Genomic DNA, 20,232 nt, shown 5'->3' with positions numbered 1-20,232 from the left:
GAACAACAAGTACCATATTTTAACGTGTTTTGGTATGACGCGGTCGGGGATCGAACCCGCGACCTTCCGCTCTCCGCTCTCCGGGCGGACGCTCTAACCACTACACCACGGAGGCAGTCTGGATGACAAAGATTGCTACATGCAAGAACTATGTGATCACAACGTGAAAAATCCCCAGCACCCAGACTACAATAAACCATCTCAAAGTCTTTTCATGCTTTAAGTATAGCTGTAACATTAATTTTGATCATTTTAGAGCTATTGAAACAAGAATACCTTCTTAAAACAATTGCCCACTAGAAAGTGTAGAAAAACAGCTATAAAATTTAATTTTTCCCTTAGACGCAATGCATATTTCAGAGTAAATGTCTTCCTGTACCTGTAACTAATCAATAAACCTTAAATATTTTTATAGTTCCTGATAGAAAGCAGTTATTAGAATGTATTTTGTGAAAAAAGCAAAAACTACTTTTCCCAAATTTTTCCCACCCTGACCCCCTTTGTGGGGGTCACTGCGGGAAAAATCCCCCGCACCCAGCCTGCAAACACCTGGAATTTGAATGTGCATATGATAAGCTTGGGGGGGGGGGACACCTATATATTGATATGGGGGCACCTATATCAGCCCATGGACTACTAGTAATGCCTCAAGAATATTTTGATTGCAAATGTTTTTCACGTGTTGTTTAATGCACTTCAAATGAGATTAGTGATGAATATATATACCTTTATAATGTTTTTAATGACAATATTTCCTGGTGTTGTTTAATGCGGATTAGTGATACAGATACCACAAGGACACATTTGTCATACCTAGGTGTTGTACAATCCCGTTTTATTAAAATTAGTGATGTCAACACGTAAGGTATGCTTTTGATTACGCCGTTTGTTACAAGCAGGTGGTGTTTAATCTAGTTCTAGTAAGATTAGTGATGTAAATATATGAAATGTGTTTTGATGAGAAAGTTGCTATATGTAAGTGTTTTATAATGCTTGTCTCGTAAGATTTTTTATGTAGATACTACAAAGATACATTTGCCATATCTAGATGTTGCATAATCCAGTTCTAGTGAGATTAGTGATATAAATACCTCAAAAATGGTTTTGATGTTAATGTTTGCTATATCCCTGTGTAATATAACCCAGTCAGTTCTAGTAAGATAAGTGATGTAGGTCTATGATGAGTGTTTTTGATGAGAACGTTGTATGTGTTGTATGATGTTGTCTGGTAAGATTTGTGGTGTACATACCTTAATGATGCAGTTGCTATATCTAGGAGTTGTATAATCCAGTTTTAGCAAAATCAGTGATGTTAATGTTTGCTATATCCCTGTGTAATATAACCCAGTCAGTTCTAGTAAGATAAGTGATGTAGGTCTATGATGAGTGTTTTTGATGAGAACGTTGTATGTGTTGTATAATGTTGTCTGGTAAGATTTGTGATGTACATACCTTAAGGATGCAGTTGCTATATCTAGGAGTTGTATAATCCAGTTTTAGCAAAGTCAGTGATGTTTATGTTTGCTACATCCCTGTGTAATATAACCCAGTCAGTTCTAGTGAGATAAGTGATGTAGGTCTATGATGAGTGTTTTTGATGAGAACGTTGTACGTGTTGTATAATGTTGTCTAGTAAGATTTGTGATGTAGATACTTCAAGGATGCAATTGACACATCTAGGAGTTGCATAATCCAGTTTTATCAAAATAGGTGGTGACAATGCTTTTGATTGCACTTGCAACATGCAGGTGTTTTATAATCCAGTGCTGGGGAGAATAATGATGTAGATACCACAAGGGTGGTTTTGGTGATCAAGTCGGGGCTAAAGAATCCAGTGACCAACGTAATGAGCATCGACCTATGCAACTGGTATACGATAACATGTGTCAACCAGGTCAGCGACCCTTACGACAAGCACGGCATTGGGTTGCTGAAAACCAATTCTAACCCGGATCTTCAATGAGTGAGTGAGTTTAGTTTTACGCCGCGCTCAGCAATATTCCAGCTATATGGCGGCGATCTGTACATAATGGGAACCGATGACATGTGTCAACCAAGGCAGCGAGCCTGACCACCCGATCCCGTTAGTCGCCTCTTACGACAAGCATGGGTTGCTGAAGGTACATTCTAACCCGGACCTTCACGGGTCGGATCTTCAGGGGTCGGATCTTCACGGGACGGATCTTCAAGGGTCGGATGTTCACGGGTGGGATCTTCAAGGGTGAGATTAGTGATGTAGATACCCCGAGAATGGTTTTAATGATAATGTTTGCTATACCCAGGGGTATCAAGATCCTGTTCTAGTGAAATAAATGATGTGATTAAAGAAAGTGTGTAATGTGTAGATGTTCTGTTGTGCAGTTGTAGTGATACTTAGATACTTTGATTCTCGAATTCGCTATATCTCAGATGTATGAAAGTCCATTTATGGTAAAATATCTGAAGTATATTTTTGATGACAATATTTGCTATATGCAGATGTTATGTAATGTTGTCTTAATAAGTAAGACAATTTTCGATGTTAAAGATTGTTCTATCCAGATGTTGTGCAATGTGGCCTAGGATGGTTATATATCTCTATTTGAAGTGTGTATTGGATGTCAAAGTTTACTGTATGCATGTATTATCCAACTTTATTATGATTATTGATGTAATTACGATATTTTCATGTGTAACATACAGTATTTTTTGGTTACAAAGTTACTACATGCAGATGCTATATAATGCATTTCAAGTAAGATTAGTGATGTAGATACTTAGTAAATATTTTTGCTGATAAATTTTCTATACCCTTTTGTTAGTCTTGGTTTTGGGAGGTTGGAGGTGTACATATGTTCAGTGTGTTTTTGATTGCAAAGTATTCCAACTCAGGAGTTGTAAAATCCAATTTCATTAAGATTACCTCAAAGGATAATTTGATTGAAAGGTTCCTATATGCAGGTTTCAAGTAAATCAGTTCTAGTACGATAGTTGGGTTAATATACAGAAAGTATACTCTTAATGACAATGTGTGCTGTATCAGGTGTAGTATAATCAGTTGTATCAAAGAAAGCGGTGTAAATACTAAACTTATGTTTCTTATGATAAAGTGTGCTATATGCAGGTGTTAAATAATACAGTTCCAGTAAGTAACGTAAATAATTTAAGTACGTTTCTCATGATAAAGTGTGCTATATCCAGATGTTCGTTAACCCCCTTCGAGTAATATTATCATATAATGATGAAGTGCTTTAAATGCGGCCGTTGGATAATCTCATGCAAGAACGAGTTCTGGTGAAAGTATGTAAATGTGAAAAAGATGAATAGAATTCTCTGGGTTTGTTTGAGCGTTCTGTTGCTTTGTGTATGTACTGTATGTTGTCTATGTTGTTGTCTAAATTTTATTTACTCTTTTGGTCAGGTGCACCGTAATAGTTTTAATAACAGCTTTGTCAATATTAAATTTGCAAATTCCTAATATCAGTTGACAGCCAAGATAGTTTTAATGCATTGTCTGTCTGAACATGTTTCAGGCAGAATTATTTTGCATTTGGAGTCCAATGGAAGAGTAAATAGTTCATATGATTTTGGAGAAGATTTTGCCGCCAGATATGACTTATTGCCAGAATAACTTATATGTTACTTCAGCCTCATGAATGTAGCTGTTATCCATGACGTCAACATATGCATGATCTGATAAAGCACACACAAGTGTTTAATGAGCATCTGAAAAACATGAAAGAATGGTATTCGATTCCCTGAAATTGAAAATTAATCGCTGCATATTAATACGTATAAATATCGCTCACAATTGTATTGTTGCGTCGTTAGAAGTGGTGGCGTCATTCAAATCATATTGTGACATGAAGTCGGAATGACGTCACAAATGATCAGTTCCAGATGCAACCGTGGGAACCAGCCGAAACGGTCGGCTGATGACACTTCACTGCCGTACCCGTACTCGATGTCAGTGAGTGCAGACAAAAAAACACGTGTGGACCTTTTGGTTTACTTTTGTGTTCACAATGTCTATAAACGATAATATTTCATTTGAAACCTCCGGCCAACGCCGTTGGTTCCAAATGAATTCCCGTGCTTCAAATACTCAATAACACCCGGAAATTGGCCAACACATAATGTTTATCTCCTAATTAGAAATGGTCTGAACATCTTTATTTGTGTCAGTCTATAACATGCAATATTTTGCTCATGTTTATTTTGCCTTTTTATGCCATCACATGTTTAAATCAAATGTGGCTGATATAATTCCGCTCTAACACAATGAAACACGATCGATTTTGATGATATCTTGTGGGAGGCCTTAGTGAAACGGATCAGATATAACGATATGTATTAAAATATGTATTATTGATAATGATGACAACAAAGCTATAACACATTAAATGCCCTCTGAAGTTGATATGTGTCCATCCTGGACTTCCTCAACATGAATGTCTTGAGGTGGAGTCATTAGTTTGTGACGTAAGAGACAGAATATTATGTGCTTCAATTGTAATTGTTTCTCAGTGAGTGTTGTTGTTTCCCAATTAGAATAAGTGTTGTTTCTCAATTAGTGTGTTGTTTCTCAATTAGTGTTGTTGTTTCTAAATTAGTGTTGTTGTTTCCCAATAAGACTAAGTGTTGTTTCTCAATTAGTGTTGTTGTTTCTCAATTAGTGTTGTTGTTTCCCAATTAGACTAAGTGTTGTTTCTCAATTAGTGTGTTGTTTCTCAATTAGTGTTGTTGTTTCTAAATTAGTGTTGTTGTTTCCCAATAAGACTAAGTGTTGTTTCTCAATTAGTGTTGTTGTTTCTCAATTAGTGTTGTTGTTTCTCAATTAGTGTTGTTGTTTCTCAATTAGTGTCCAATTCTTTCTATGTATTGTGTTACAACATTTTGAAAATAGCTAAAAAGGATATTTCTGAAAACCTCAATAAATGCCTGACTTTAATCTGTACTTACAACGATGTTGGTTTTATTATTCATTGGAATAAATCTTATCAACGTGATTAGTATGTAAAGTACTGAAACCAGTAGATAACTAATGTGAACATCGTTTGATCAGGTTACATTAGCTTGTATGTATTACTTTGATATATAAACACGTCTTTTAATAAGAATTACTCACAACCCCACGGATGTGCTGAGGTAACCTTACCAGCTGCAGACGTGTATTGTACATATCACTTCCCTTCAACTGGTTGTCAGTTCCTCAGACAAATGTGAGAGGGAGAAAAGGGCTCCGTTAAGCGTTTGCTTACATGTCATTCAAATCGGAATGTTACGAATCCATGTGTTATTCAGTTCAGTTGAGTTTTTCAATACACGATTCCTGTACTTAATTATTTGCAAAATATCTGGAAGGCTACATGTGTTTGCAACCTGCTAAAAGCTGCATTACCTATAGGTTCTTGCACTGTGTTGATCTCCTGGTTGGTTCTTTCGATTCGTCATGCATATCTGTGAGCAAGTATTTCAAAGATACACGAATTATACTTGTTTTCAAAAATAGTTTCGTATTTTGAACAAAAACGCAGCTTGAACAATGAGGACAATTTTTATGGATATACAACTTCTTTATTCTGTATAGGCGACATAGATTCTAATGTCGCTGTCAAGCAAGTGGTGTTAGAATCGACATTAGAATCTATGTCGACACGTCGCCTATACAGAATAAAGAAGTTGTATATCAGTAAAAAGAAAATTGTCGCCATTGTTCATCTCCTCAACTTCTAGAATGCAAAAGAAGAGAAAACGCAGCTTATGCGGAGGTCTGGAGACGTGTCAATGCATTAACACCGTGTACAGAAAAGTGATCTCACAAGGGCATCATACATAAAATGTGCACACTCACCAATGCGTTATTGTAAAGAACTATGGTAGCCTTTCCACATTCCATAAAACCATGCCGGTATTTAATATCATAAATACACGTTGATAAGCTTACAGTGACACATAAAAAATGGTTGGTTGGTTGTTTAACGTCGCACTCAGCAATATTCTAGTTCTATGGCGGCGGTGTGTAAAAAGTCGAGTATGGACCAGACAATACAGTGATCAACAGCATGAGCATCAATCTATGGATCAAAGAAACACTCGGTCAGATAAGACCTGGTAATACCCGGCTTAGACTTAACCTACACTTGTCGTAAGAGGCGACTATTGGGATCGAGTGGTTCGGCTCGCTGACTTGGTTGACACATCGTAACCCAATTGTGTAGGTCAATTCTAATTATGTCAATCGCTGGATTATTTGGTCCAAACTCGAGTATTTACATACCGCCGTCATATAGCTATAAAAATCGTGCAATGATCTTCACCGTTAAACCCCGCATCACTTCATGCCACCAGTATACAACTGTTAAGGTAAGAGTGATATTCGCTATCACATGTCAGACCTTTTGTTGATATATAAGCCTAAAACAATACCATTTCAAGTATTTGTCTGTAACCTCTGACAACCTCCATAGTTAAAACATGACACTTTTTGTTACCTTGCCTGACGCTCGACATTAACGGGATATAACAATGACTACACGACTCGATTCAGTATGGTGCGTCCATGTCACTCTGCTCAGTGGGATATAGGACTAAAAAACGACTCAAGTACCGACACATACAAGCAGTCAACACATATGTCTGTGTGTATGCACGACTCTTGGAAAGTAAACAATCTCACCTACAATACCCCGAAAAGATTGTACCCTGAAACAGGTCTATTTATAGTAAACTGTTTTCAGTATGCAGCATTGAGTGTTGTGTCATATGTCACGCAGCGGCGAGCAACCAAGAAACGTGAAGAGATATCACTTGTACTGTAATCTGATAACAGCCCTATGTAACCAATACATATCGATTGAGTCGATTGGGTCAACATGACCGGCAGTTGTTGACACCGCAAGGTGGTAACCCGTATTACGTTATGGGGGCGGTAGGGTAGCCTAGTGGTTATAGCGCTCGTTTGTCACGTCGCAGACCCGGGATCAATTCCCCCACATTGGTGTAGTGTGTGAATCTCATTTCTGGTGTTCCCCGCCGTGATATTGCTGGAATATTGCTGAAAACGATCTAAAACTCACTCACTCAACCCACTCACTCATTCCTTATGGGGATGATATGGCTGCACTCTTCCTGGAACATAGCCTGGAGTTGTTTACCAGAATAGGGCTCAAAGTGAATCGTATGCTTGTATTTCATGATATGACTTCAAGTGATAAGGATCGGACGGTTTGTTTTTAATGCCGCAAAATATTGAACCTATACTGCTCACAAAAAGTAGGGGATATTGAAAAGATAAGACAAATAAAGGCAAACGTATGTTTAATTGTCATTGGGAAACAATGTTCATGTGGAAATACGGATGTCTAGCAACAGTTTTCAACAAATTAACTTTGATAACTATGCCGATGTTCTTTGTAGACAATGCGAAGTTCACCAGGGGTGATAACCCAAATGTCACAAACTGGTTAATAACGGGTTGGCCAACCATTAGCTGCCAAACAAACGTGACACCGACGTCATAATCCTAATGAGGTGACCAATGTCAACTTGAGGAATCCACTGCCATTCACTCTTGGAGTGCCACGCCCAGTTCTGCCAAGTCCTGACATGGGGGTGCCGCCCCTGCACTCGTCGTCCGAGCATGTCCCACACATGCTCTATGGGGGAGAGGTCGGGGGACATCGCTGGCAACGGAAGAGTTTGGACTTGGTGCTGCCGGAGATGGTCAAGGACAACGCGAGCACGCTGAGCCCTGGCGTTATCATCCTGGAGAATGAATGCTTGTCCGTGGCGGCGTGAAAACGGCAGTACGTGTGGCGTGATGATATGGTCACGGTAGTAGACACCAGTGACTATCACTTGGCAGATGTGGAGATCGGTCCTGCCCGTCATCGTGATCCCACCCCACACCATAACAGACCCCCTTCCGTATCCATCGTGTGGAATCATGGCAGCTGGCTAGTGGCGTTCACAAGGGCGTCGCCAGACACGATGACGGCCGTCATTGAAGTCCAAGGTGAACCTTGTCTTATCATTTGCACGTGTGAAACATGGTGTGCTTTTTCATACCCACCCCCAGGTGCGTTTGGGTCCAGTGTTTTCGGATCTCAGGACACCTGGTGGTTAGTGTGCAACATGCTAAGGTGGGCCAATGGTTATCCTCAAACATACCTAAAGTATGATGTCTTATAGATGTCCAAGATATCACTGTAATTTTAAGTTTCAACTTCACCTTTACTGTACTCTCCCTTGTGCATTGTGATGTCACATGCTTTGTGACGTCATAACGCAGTTATGACGTCATAGTGTCGACGTCATAGTATCAACTGTCACTTCACCTGATGAAGGGATCTGTAATAATCCCGAAACGTTGTGTGGGAAAGAATAAAGAAGCTTTAATCCATAAACTATCTTGGATACCTAAAGTACTCGGAGAAATCTACATTCCTGTGTTTTTGCCGCTCTGTTTAACTACAATATCCACTACTTTTTATGAGCAGTATATATGACGGTTGTCCATACGTAATCGAGTCTGAACCAGACAATGCAGTGGTGCACGGCATGACCTTCGATTTACTCAGTTGGTATACGACGACAATCACCAACAATGTAAACGAATCTGATCACCTTGACAGACCGCGCGAGACACGCTCTGTATGTCCCTGGCAGGGCACTTTTAGATAATGCACGTCGAAAGCTTATACAGTATGCGTAAAATTTATGAATAACAAATATATTATAAACTGACATTAGCTGACATAATTATTGACGAATGCAGCATTTGCATATGTTGCCAATGTTAGGATTCAGAAAAAAACCCACGAAGCGTGGTCGTCTGCTCCCACAACACAGGTACGCCGCCATATTGGGAGTTACTTTCACACTGTTTACTTGTCTGGGAGTTTATTGTCATTCACAAAGATTTGATCCGTCTATTTTACACAAACTGGACTTGCAACTTTCAGTCTTCAGTCTATAGAGCTTTTAACAATAAAATACAATGCTTAAAAGAAATCCTTAACCCAGTTTTGCCCCGTTGTGTTTGTGGGTATTGGCAGTTTGAAAGTACACTAAACGCCAAAAGAAACGTTACCCTCCTACATTTATGAATTACTTAAAAACTATCAAAGATATGTTAGAAGGTATTAGTTTACAAGAAAGCTTAACAACACAGCTTTATGCAAATCACGAAAACCATTTCTCAAATGCATTCATATTTAGGTGAAATGCATCGTTTTCAGAGGAGTTAAATTGTCCTATTTTCGTCCATGCCGAAATGAACCAATAACAGTGATTTAGATGTCCAAAAGAAAGGTTGAAAAAAAATTCTGCTTTGAGACAAAGATAAACCATTTAAAGTCACCATTTTTTTCAAATATCAAAACAAGAAACCACTGCTGTAGAGTGTGTAAAATTGTAAAACAGTAATTCCTAGGATTTCAGTATTTTAAACCATTTTCTGCTGATTTGCATTAGTGGAAACAAGTAAAACGTGTCTTTGATATTGTGAAAAAATGTTTAGGAACATCTACAACTATCTTTGTTAATATTTTTGCTTGCAAAGTAACATTGTTCCATTTTCTGTTTACATATAGCAATATCAATCAACATTCAAGCAGTATTTACATCCATATCATATGTAGAATGATTCTATAGGGTATAAAGAGAGCTTAAAATGTATGATATGATACATAAGTACGAGAAATATGCCACGATTAACAGGTGAAGAGAGAGAAAGAGCCATTGGGATGGTGCAGATGGGGTCGACATACAAGGTTGTTGCCAGCGCCCTCGGATGCCATCGTATCACGGTTATAAGACTTCTTCAGGGCTTCAGACAGACTGAGGTCCCCGTAGACAGACCAAGAAGTGGACGTCTACGCATCACAAAGCCAGCTGAAGATAGGTACCTCCGTCGTTAAGGAAGGGTAACATTTCTTTTGGCGTTTAGTGTAAGTGTAAGTGTGCCAACCACATCACCTATATTTTCAATACATATCAATTAGGTCTTACTGTCCTCTTTTTTATGAAACGTGACATCAAGTAACACTTCTTCAGCAAAATGTGCCAGTTTTTTACTGGTTTGCGAACTGACTGAAGAATAAGCCTCAGCTGTTCCATTACACTTTAAGCTATGATAAAGAATGTTATGATTTAAAACTGGATAATAGAAGGTTGCTTAGTCATCATAGACAATGTAAAGCACGCCATACTTAAACTCAGTATAAACAGGTTTTGTATAAGTCAACAGTTGGAGGTAAAAAACAGGCAGGCAATAAGTAAGATGGGATAACTTATGCTTTCTGGCTTCACAGAATCATCATCGTAAATTCTGGTGCTGTTTGAAGCGTTTGCTTTAGAGTTACTTCGAGTTACCCGTATGCCTAGTGATATGTATCCACGTAAAGCATATGAAATGTTGTACTCCTTGAATAATGTTGATCGCCAACATGTTTTATTAAGCTACGGTTTTGGTTACGTTTGGGTGTTTCAAGGTGTTGGCAGTGTTGAAGTAGTTTTGTCGGAATTTAAGCAACGTGTTGCTGATATCCTAACTCAGGAATGGAAACCTAGCTTGCAATGTAGTAGCAGATATGACAATTATTCTTCATTTAAACTGAAATTTTAACCTGCATTGTATTTGACGCATGGTGACTATTCCTTGTGTCGTCGCGACATGACGAAACTTGCGTATTGGCATGGCCAGACTACAAGTTGAACTGAAGAGGTGGAAATGTTATGTGCGCTTTCCAACATAAAGCGTATTTCGCACAGATATTTAATCAACAGAGAGTGCAATACCAATATTTATCATCCAAAACTGTGTTCGACAGGAGATATCGCTTGTGTAAGATCATATGATATCTCCTAGGAGATATCGTTTTGACAGTAGATTTTGTTCAATGCCCTGACAATGCTATGACGTCATCAACTTGATGACGTCACAATGCTATGACATCGCTGCACTGCAAGTCTAATGGGAGTACAGTGCTGAGAGATGTACATTTTTTCAATTGAAAACTAATGAAGAATGATTTTTGATGATAAATAGAATCTCACCCTCGTGTCTACTGATATCAATTATATCAACACTTGTTGATAAAGGTAAAAATATCCTCGACAAGCCTCGGATATTTGTAACTTTATCATTGATATATAACTGATATCAGTAGACACTTGGGTGAGATTCTCTATATAACTTGATACCGTGGTGGGGGGTAGTATAGTGTAAGGGTGACATGGAGCAGAAGTATCATGTTACGTGGAGTTACTCCCCTTTGACCATTTATTGACAAACTGCATTGTACTTTGTCATAGGCGGATCCAGGAATTTTTCGGGGGGGTGGTGTGGTGAGGAGAGAAAGATTTTCGGGGGAAAAAAAAAGGAATTTTCAGGGGATTTGGTTCAGGGGGTTCGAACCCTTGGATCTGCCAATGCTTTGTTGTTAAATGCAGTATAGACTGAAGACTGAAGGTGCCAGTCAATATTGTGTGAAGTGATAGGATGGAATCTTTGCAAAAGACAATAAACTCCAAGTCAAGTAAATGGCGTAATGTTAAGTCCCAATATGTCGACATCCCTTGTGGGAGCACAGGGACGTGTCACGCTTACAAACAGTGTTAGAAAGACATATAGGTATATAGACCTATATGTCTTTCTAACGCTGTTTCTAAGCGTGACACGCCCCTGTGTGTGGGAGCAGACGACAGAGTTACATGCTGTTTTGCTGTATGAATAGACTTGTTTCAGGGTATGACCTTCTCACACATCTTCAACTACTGGGGTCAGGCAAATAATAGCATCAATGTATAGTTTGTCACTGAAAGGAGAGGGATGTAACTAGGCCAACACACCAAGTTCGTTCCAAGTGCTTGTATATAGAGGTGTTTCTATAACTAGAGTTGACGTTAGTATCAATGCCAACATTAACACTCAGCTGGGCGTTAATGTCGACCTAATGGCCCGAACAGTAGATCACATGTTACATGTCTCGTGATGTGGTGACATCACAGGCTGGGTAATCTGCAACGTATTTCTGAAGCTGATGTGAAAGGTTCAGAGTTCAACGTCACACGTAACAATATGCTTTTGGGTTTACACATACCTAAATACAAAGGACGGTGGGGTAGCCTCTTGGTTAAAGCGTTTGCTCGTCACGCCGAAGACCCAGGTTCGATTCCCCACGTGGGTACAACGTGTGAAGCCCATTCCCGGTGTCCCCCGCCGCGATATTGCTGGAATATTGCTAAAAGCGGCGTAAAACAATACTCATTCACCCCAAAAATACAATGGATGAGCTGTTGATTTTAAAAATGGAATGCATTTGTGGGGGTGGGGGTGATAGGTAGAGTGACAGAGGAAGAGAAATTGAGACTGATAAAGAGAACGAAAGAATGAATTAGAGAGGGTTATTTAGCGATTTAAGCAATTCTGAGACTAGCAGCGGTCTCCCAGCAACAGACAGGAACGATACCCACTGTAACCTTTTGCCTTGACCCTGATTCAACTTCACATATAAAGCTTCGTATCGAACAAGTTTGTGTTACGTAGTGGTAGGTAGATATCCGGATTAGAACTGGTCTTCACCAACCCGTGCTTGTTCTAACAGGAGACTAACGGTATCGGGTGGTCAGGCTCGCCGACTTCGTTGACACATGTCATCTTATCCCAATTGCGTAGATCGATGCTCATGACGTTGATCACTGGATTGTCTGGTCCAGACTCGATCATTTACAGACCGCCGCCAAATAGCCAGAATATTTCTCAGTGCGGCGTAGAACTAAACTCAGTCACTCACTCTTCTGTTGATGTTTGCTCTCGTGGTCGTCTCATTTCCAAAATATAGAAGATGGTGTATTTTGTCAGATCAGAATATGGCAATTTAAACTTTCAATATGCGCGTAAGGTTGATAGCCGATATATATGGAGATTGTGCTGCACGATTTGATCTAAATGAAATCAATCTTTGAGTTATTTAAGAAAAGAGTGCTTAGCGTTACACTCTTAGTGTTAAAAATCAAAGTAACAATGCTAGATTTGGTAAATTCCAATTTTACCGCTGACGATTTTAAACAAACATGAATCTAAACAGCCGTCTTGCAGACCCTTCCACAACCTTCTTGGCAGCACTTCTTGTCCGCTGTACACTCGTCATCACTCACACAGTTGATGCCAGGACGGAATATGCAGAACCCGAACATGTTCTGGTCAGCCTTTGGGCACGAACCTTCGAGAAGAAGCAAGAGAAACATGGAATTCAACCTCAGTTTCGGTGTGACGAGCAAGCACCTTAACTGCTGGACTCACCAATCCACATAAGACAAATCTGTAAGAAACATAAAGTGTCATGTGTTTCTGGGTTATTAGACACCCGTTCAGTGTTCTTGCGGACAAATCGTCCAGTGGTCAGGCTGTACCAGCTTACAGAGTGATACACGTTATTTAAGTCCTAGGGGAAAAGACCCGTGTAGATCCGGGTTAGAACTGATCTCCAGTAACCCATGCTTGTCGTAAGAGACGACTAACGGGATCGGGTGGTCAGGCTCGCTGACTTGGTTGACAAATGTCATCGATTCTCAAATGCGTAGATCGATGCTCATGCTGGTGATCACTGTATTTTCTAGCTCAGACTCGATTATTTACAGACCGCCGCCATACAGCTGGAATATTGCTGATTGCGACTGAAAACAACAAATCAGCCAAAGGGAAAATCACGACTGCCATGAATTTTAGACTTGACCATGACTACCACCTTGTGTTTATCCTCAACGAGTTTAGAGGATATTTCCCTTTCATTTCATTCTTAACTCTTTTGGGTGGCTTAAAGTCTTTTTCCTTAGTTTTCTTTGGAGGAGACTTACCTGCGTGAGTTACCTCCCTTTTACCGTGAGTTACTGGATCTTTGCACTCCTTTCCACAACCTTCACTGCAACACAGCTTGCCTGAACATAGATACAAGCTACATTAGTAAAGAGGCACACATATTTCTGTTAAATCATTAGGTAAATATAACGGTTACTGTGCTTTGTCAAAGCATAGTAGTCAAGTATGTGCATTTATCTGGAACCAAAAAAAACCAACAAAAATGTACGTTTTTCTGTGACTAACTTTGATCATATCGCCGGAGCATATGTTTTCGGGCGTTTTCCGTTTTCGTGCGGGCGATGGGGAAGCCTAGTGGTTAAAGCGTTCGCTCGTCACGACAAACACCCGGGTTCGATTTCCCACATGGGTTCAATGTGTGCAGCCCATGCTTGGTGTCCCCTGCCATGATATTGCTGGAATATTGCTGAAAGCGGCGAGAACCCGGCCTCACTCACTCACTCACCTGTCCCAATATTCAACGGACTTCTCCACATTAACCTGTACATATTTTCCCCCAATATTTATTCAAATCATATGCACAAAGAAAGAAATTGAATAAGTTGGTCTGATTCAACTCCCCTTGCAAATCTTAATTATGTGACTTCGCCTACGTTTGTTGTGGGAGGAAGATCCAATGTAATGTTGGTCAAACCTGGAATATTATTCATGGGCTTGAACCCCTAAGGGGAGCAACTCTGGACAGGGTCAATCACACACTCTAGTAAATAAGAATGGATTTACAAACTACATCACACAAGATCAGACTACCCTTTAAGACAAACCTACCGTCAGAACACTCGCTGTCTTGGATACAGTTGACGCCAGGGACGAAAAGACAAATACTTATCATACCAGAAGGGGCGGGACACGAGCCAGATGCGCGCTTCACTGAAAGACAGACATACAGGCAATAAATAACAGTTCATAACATGTAACAATCCACGGTGAGTTAATAAGTATGCAATGGTGAGTATATAACTGTACACTATGAGTTATATAGCCATACATGGTGAGTTTGTAACCATACATTGTCAATCAGTAACTGTAAATGGTGAGCAAATAATCATAAATGGTGAGTATATAACCGTACATTATGAGTTATAAAGCCATACATGGTGAGTTTGTAACCATACATTGTCAATCAGTAACTGTAAATGGTGAGCAAATAATCATAAATGGTGAGAATATAACAGTACATTATGAGTTATAAAGCCATACATGGTGAGTTTGTTACCATACATTGTCAATCAGTAACTGTAAATGGTGAGCAAATAATCATAAATGGTGAGTATATAACAGTACATTATGAGTTATAAAGCCATACATGGTGAGTTTGTAACCATACATTGTCAATCAGTAACTGTAAATGGTGAGCAAATAATCATAAATGGTGAGAATATAACAGTACATTATGAGTTATAAAGCCATACATGGTGAGTTTGTAACCATACATTGTCAATCAGTAACTGTAAATGGTGAGCAAATAATCATAAATGGTGCGTATGTAACAGTACATTATGAGTATATGGCCATTCTTGGTCAATCAGTAACTGTAAATGGTGAGTAAACAGCCACACATGTTGCGCAGGTAACCATGGTGAGTCAGTAACTATACATGGAAAGTGACCATACATGGTGAGTAAGTAAATATACAGGGTGGGTAAGTAAGTATACAGGGTGAGTAAGTAAATATAAATCCTATCCCTCATACAAAATCACCTGCATTACCAGGATATTGTGAACAATATATCTATGAATACTCCTTCGTCTTTGAAACGATCTAGTTTCACATATGGATACAGTGAATGTCATCATATATATCTTAAAAAGATAGTGTTGTATACTATACGTTTGCTGACCACTTCCAGTCTAGGTCGAGATACACCGATGTATGTCATGTATGAGGCATTCTATCGGCGTGGCATAACGTGGCTTTTCGATGACACAAATCAAATCTGCTTGGATCACAATTGGCCAAGAGTTATCTCCCTTTAACATACTATCAAACTATCATCTCAGAAACATCGGAAAGATCCGTCCATACCTTACCAGACCTGCTGCACAAAAACTGACTGTTTCTCTTATCTTATCCCGATTAGGCTATTGTAAGTGCTTACTTGCCAACACCACTAAAAAACAGATCAAAAGACTTCAAACCCTTCAGAACACTGCTGCCAGAATCACATCCAGAGCGTCAAAGTTTGACCACAGTTCCCCAGTACTGAAAGAGCTCCATTGGTTGCCAGTTTCTTTCCGCATTGACTATAAAATCCTTCTGTATGCCTACAAGAGCTTTCACAAAATTGCTCCACCATACTTCACTGAACTACTCAACATCTATCGTCCCCTGAGACCTCTGAGATCACCTAAGCAAAAACTTTTGACCATTCCAAAAAATCAGACCTCAACTTTTGGCTAGAGAACATTCGAAAATGTAGCTGCAGAAAAATGGAACAGTCTACCCGTCTGCCTCACCACTTTTTGATATTTGATATTCTATTTCTGATCATTTTCTTCTCCCCTTTAGTGACTCCATCGACAGACAACACTTACAATCTCCCACATAGTATATGTTTCCTTTTCAATATGTAAAAAGTGAGTGAGTGAGTTTAGTTTTACGCCGCACTCAGCAATATTCCAGCTATATGGCGGCGGTCTGTAAATAATCGAATCTGGACCAGACAATCCAGTGATCAACAGCATGAGCATCGATCTGCGCGATTGGGAACCGATGACATGTGTCAACCAAGTCAGCGAGCCTGACCACCCGATCCCATTAGTCGCCTCTTACGACAAGCATGGGTTACTGAAGGTTCATTCTAACCCGGACCTTCACGGGTAATATTTAAAAATTGGGCACTCATTCCATAAACAAGCAGATCAGATCAATGAAACGTTGAAACCTTTGAACATCAGTTGAGGTTTCTGCTAAGCACGGTGAGGCCATGTTGATTGTTTGACTATTGTATGAAGTTTTATGTTAAAGCCAATACACGGTGTTACCTGGCTGGAGGTGGAGGGGGGCCTTGCAGACACTGCCGCACCCCTCGCTGCAGCACACTTTACCTGTACAGAAAGAGATAACTTGTTGCAAGGTCGCTTAATTATACATTGAATTTATCATCCATATTTCATGTGCAAAACATAAAGATTGTATTTCATTAAACAATATACCGATACATTAATGACAAATAAAATAATTATTATCAATGAGATATGTATGAGCACTACTGATCACCCATACATTAACAGCTCATTTAAATAATGATGAACTATGAAACATCACTAAGAAAGTATCCTTCGCTTCCTCGTAAAGCTGTTTCTTAAATAAATAAATAAATGTAGAAGCTGTTTTGGCACGTTAAATGTACAAGCAACAATGACTTAGATAATAAAACCAACGCTAGCATGGTAAAGAGTGAGTGGATTGGGTTTAACAGTCATGTTTTCAAATCTATAAACATGATCAGGGCAACCGGGATTCGAACCCATGATCATTGGCCTCATTCGTCACCACTCGCCCCTTTCCGTAACCCCCAAGAAGATCGCTATTCGGCTTGTCCCGGAATAACACGAGTTGGTCACGAATGGCATTGGCCTCTGTTTCATCTAAGGGACGCAACTCTGCACAGCAAAACGACTGGCGACCGAGCTCTAGCTTAGAATAGAGAAGCTCAAGACCTACCATCAGAACACTCGCTGTCGGTGATGCAGTTGATGCCTTTGATGAAGACACAAGCACCTCCTAATCCAGAAGATGGGGGGCAACTGGACGATTCCCTTGCCCCTATAAAACAAGTGGTCGTTATTACTACACAAGCAATATTGCTGTTGATTAAATAAAAAAACTGACTTAAAAAATAATAACGCTAATCTGAAAGTTGGTATGAGCAAAGCTTGTTTTTGGTTTAAAATATTTAGAACTGAACTTCTATGAGAAATTTTCCTTCTTGAAATAGAAGTAGTAAAAGAAAACACTTACGCAGACTAACCAGAGCGGGCGAGGCTGCAAGAAATAAAACGCAAGCAATAAGACGTGTAAACAGTCGAATATAGATCAGACAAATTAGTGATTGATATAATGAGCACCCTTTAACTGGAGCAGGATGACACTGAATTTAACCAGTTGACCAAATGATCGTTATCTCAGCATTCCCTTACGTTTGTTTGTTTGTTGTTTAACACGGTAATATTGCATCTGTAAGACGACAGCCTGTAAATATTCGAGTTTAGCCCGGGGCCGTGGGGTAGCCTAGTGGCTAAAGCGTTCGCCCGTCACGCCTAAGACCCTGGTTTGATTCCCCACGATATAATGTGTGAATCCAATTTTCGGTTTGCCCCGCCGTGATATTGCTGGAATATTGCTGAAAGCGACTTAAGATTAAACACTCCCTCACTCACTCGAGTCTAGACCGAACAATCCAGTAGTCGATATTATGAGCATCGGTCCACTTCTTCTATTACCCATGTCACCGAGCTTCACCGCCAGCTCCGTATGGCTGCCGGGACGGTATGCTAGCCTATTGGTTAAAGTGTTCGCTCGTCACTCTGAAGACTCAGGTTCTATTCACCACATGGGTACAATGTGTGAAGCCCATTTCGGGTGTCCCCTGCTGTGATATTGCTGGAATATTGCTAAAAGCAGCGTAAAACTAAACTCACTCACTCACCATATGACTGCCTCTAAGGATAAGCTTACGTTATTGTGTGTCTATTCTAAACCAAAGGGGATTCTCTGATGACATGTCAGAAATACTGGGGATCCGAAATCTCTATTTACACGATTAATACACCTCTAATGGGTGGCGAAATATGTACACCATTTTCCCTAATTAATTAACCTAAAAACACATACACGTTTAAATTCTAGAAATTCCACAACATGGCAGATTCGCGGTTTCTGAGTTTCTGTGATCGTGTTTGTAATACTAACAGTAACTGAATAATGTCAGTAACTGAATAGTGTAATGTCACTATGAGTAAAGCGTACATTGCATTAATTAGGTCACTCTGTTTCGTCGTCATGTAAATGTTAATAACAGTTATTAAGTAAATGCCAATTGGTCAACACATTATCGTTCCTGGCAGTATCAGACTAACGGTATTTTGTCAGGACCTAAAACTGCCATAAAATACAATACCCGAAACCGCCACGACGAAAAGACCAAAGCACACGACCGACTTCATGGTGATATCTGAGACCACTTGTGTCGTGCAAGCCTTATCAAACAAAAGGTGCGGCCGCAGATATATGTCGCGATCATCCAACCTAATTAAACGAACAGAATGTACTTGACAGAGATTCGAAAAGTAAAATAAATTTCATTTGTAAGTAAATAAATGATTGTATTCCAAGTTTCAAATATTTAAAAGTGAAACAAACCATTGTGCCAAGATGAAAGGACACGTGTAAGTACCTCGATTTATCCAAAATTCGAAACTATAGAAGAATTTATGAATATATAATTTAGACATATTGTAAAGGGACCACACATTTACTTCGATACAACCGTAAGTTCGACACAAAGGTGTTTGAGTGTATTTCACATTTTTGCTTTATATCATATCGCTTGCAAAAATATATGCACACCCCTTCTGTATTTTCATGCTTTTCGAAATTGCATCTTTCATTATTTTGGGGAAATAAACACATATGGCATTGAAATTAGTTTCATGAAAGTCTCTTATATCACCGATACGTAGAGAAAGGTGAATTAGTTTAGTTTTACGCCGCACTCAACAATATTCCATCGATATGGAGGCGGTCTGTAAATAGTTGAGTCTGGACCAGACAATCCAGTGATCAACAGTATGAGCATCGATCTACGCAATAGGGATACGATGACATGTGTCAACCAAGTCAACGAGCCTTACCATCAACGCTTGTCAGAGAGATACACAAAGTACATGTTTTCGTAGAAGCCCCGATGGCGGAGTGGGTTAGATCGCTGACTTTGTGTGCTGGCGATTTGTGCCTCACTCTGAAAGCGTGGATCACTGTGTATTCATTGATAGAAGCGTTCGTAAAATATGTTCTATGCGCGTGAAACACAAACGCTTCAGGTGCTGCTTGAACACAGAGAATCACATCATAAGTGAAGTTAACTGAGGGTGTCTAAGACATTGTGATAATATTAGTACTTGCCGTCGCCAAAGGAATGGTCATATTATTGTATTTATGGAATTTGTCATCATAAGGTATAGAAAATCAGTAAAAGGTCATCCGAACCATGATAGGTTTTTGGGTGAGGAGCAAATTAATTGTTTGCTACAATATCGACAATAATAATAATCATAACAGTTATGTTTGTGTGGTATTCTTCAAACAACGTACATCCATCCCCCCAAATAAACGACAGACGCCCCCTTAACAAAAAAACCCAAAA

At 39.5% G+C, this 20,232-nt stretch overlaps 1 protein-coding gene and 2 long non-coding RNA genes across 3 annotated transcripts; 1 reads left to right on the top strand and 2 right to left on the bottom strand.

Annotated features, from left to right (window-relative positions):
• Positions 1–2,081: 2,081 nt before the first annotated feature.
• On the top strand, positions 2,082–4,936 carry LOC124256932. The gene is made up of 2 exons (XR_006893131.1): positions 2,082–4,701; positions 4,764–4,936. It is a non-coding gene; the product is annotated as an uncharacterized LOC124256932 (long non-coding RNA).
• A 2,984-nt stretch (positions 4,937–7,920) lies between these two features.
• LOC124256927 lies at positions 7,921–8,487 on the bottom strand. Its single transcript, XR_006893128.1, has 2 exons — positions 8,401–8,487; positions 7,921–8,151 (listed from the first exon to the last, which is right to left on the bottom strand). It is a non-coding gene; the product is annotated as an uncharacterized LOC124256927 (long non-coding RNA).
• Positions 8,488–13,017: 4,530 nt separating this feature from the next.
• Positions 13,018–19,114, bottom strand: LOC124256923 (WAP four-disulfide core domain protein 3-like). Its single transcript, XM_046690894.1, has 7 exons — positions 18,988–19,114; positions 17,829–17,852; positions 17,532–17,633; positions 16,850–16,912; positions 14,633–14,734; positions 13,843–13,923; positions 13,018–13,208 (listed from the first exon to the last, which is right to left on the bottom strand). Exons 1-7 carry the CDS (start codon positions 19,031–19,033, stop codon positions 13,066–13,068), a joined length of 561 nt encoding a protein of 186 aa, XP_046546850.1. The 5' UTR covers positions 19,034–19,114; the 3' UTR covers positions 13,018–13,065.
• Between the last annotated feature and the right edge of the window lie 1,118 nt (positions 19,115–20,232).

The sequence above is a fragment of the Haliotis rubra genome, unplaced genomic scaffold, assembly GCF_003918875.1.
Source record: "Haliotis rubra isolate DU_JTF1 unplaced genomic scaffold, ASM391887v1 Scf643, whole genome shotgun sequence".
Taxonomy (NCBI): Eukaryota; Metazoa; Mollusca; class Gastropoda; order Lepetellida; family Haliotidae; genus Haliotis; species Haliotis rubra.
This window is presented reverse-complemented; position numbering and strand designations above follow the sequence as displayed.

Bases quoted from the DNA above. Each gene is read 5' to 3' on its own strand.
- LOC124256923 (XM_046690894.1), bottom strand. From the start codon at position 19,033: ATGAAGTCGGTCGTGTGCTTTGGTCTTTTCGTCGTGGCGGTTTCGG. The intron at 17,634-17,828 runs GTAAGTGTTTTC...CTTGTTTTATAG, and splicing joins GCCCGCTCTGGTTAGTCTGC to GGGCAAGGGAATCGTCCAGT. The intron at 16,913-17,531 runs GTAGGTCTTGAG...CTTTCTGTACAG, and splicing joins CGACAGCGAGTGTTCTGATG to GTAAAGTGTGCTGCAGCGAG.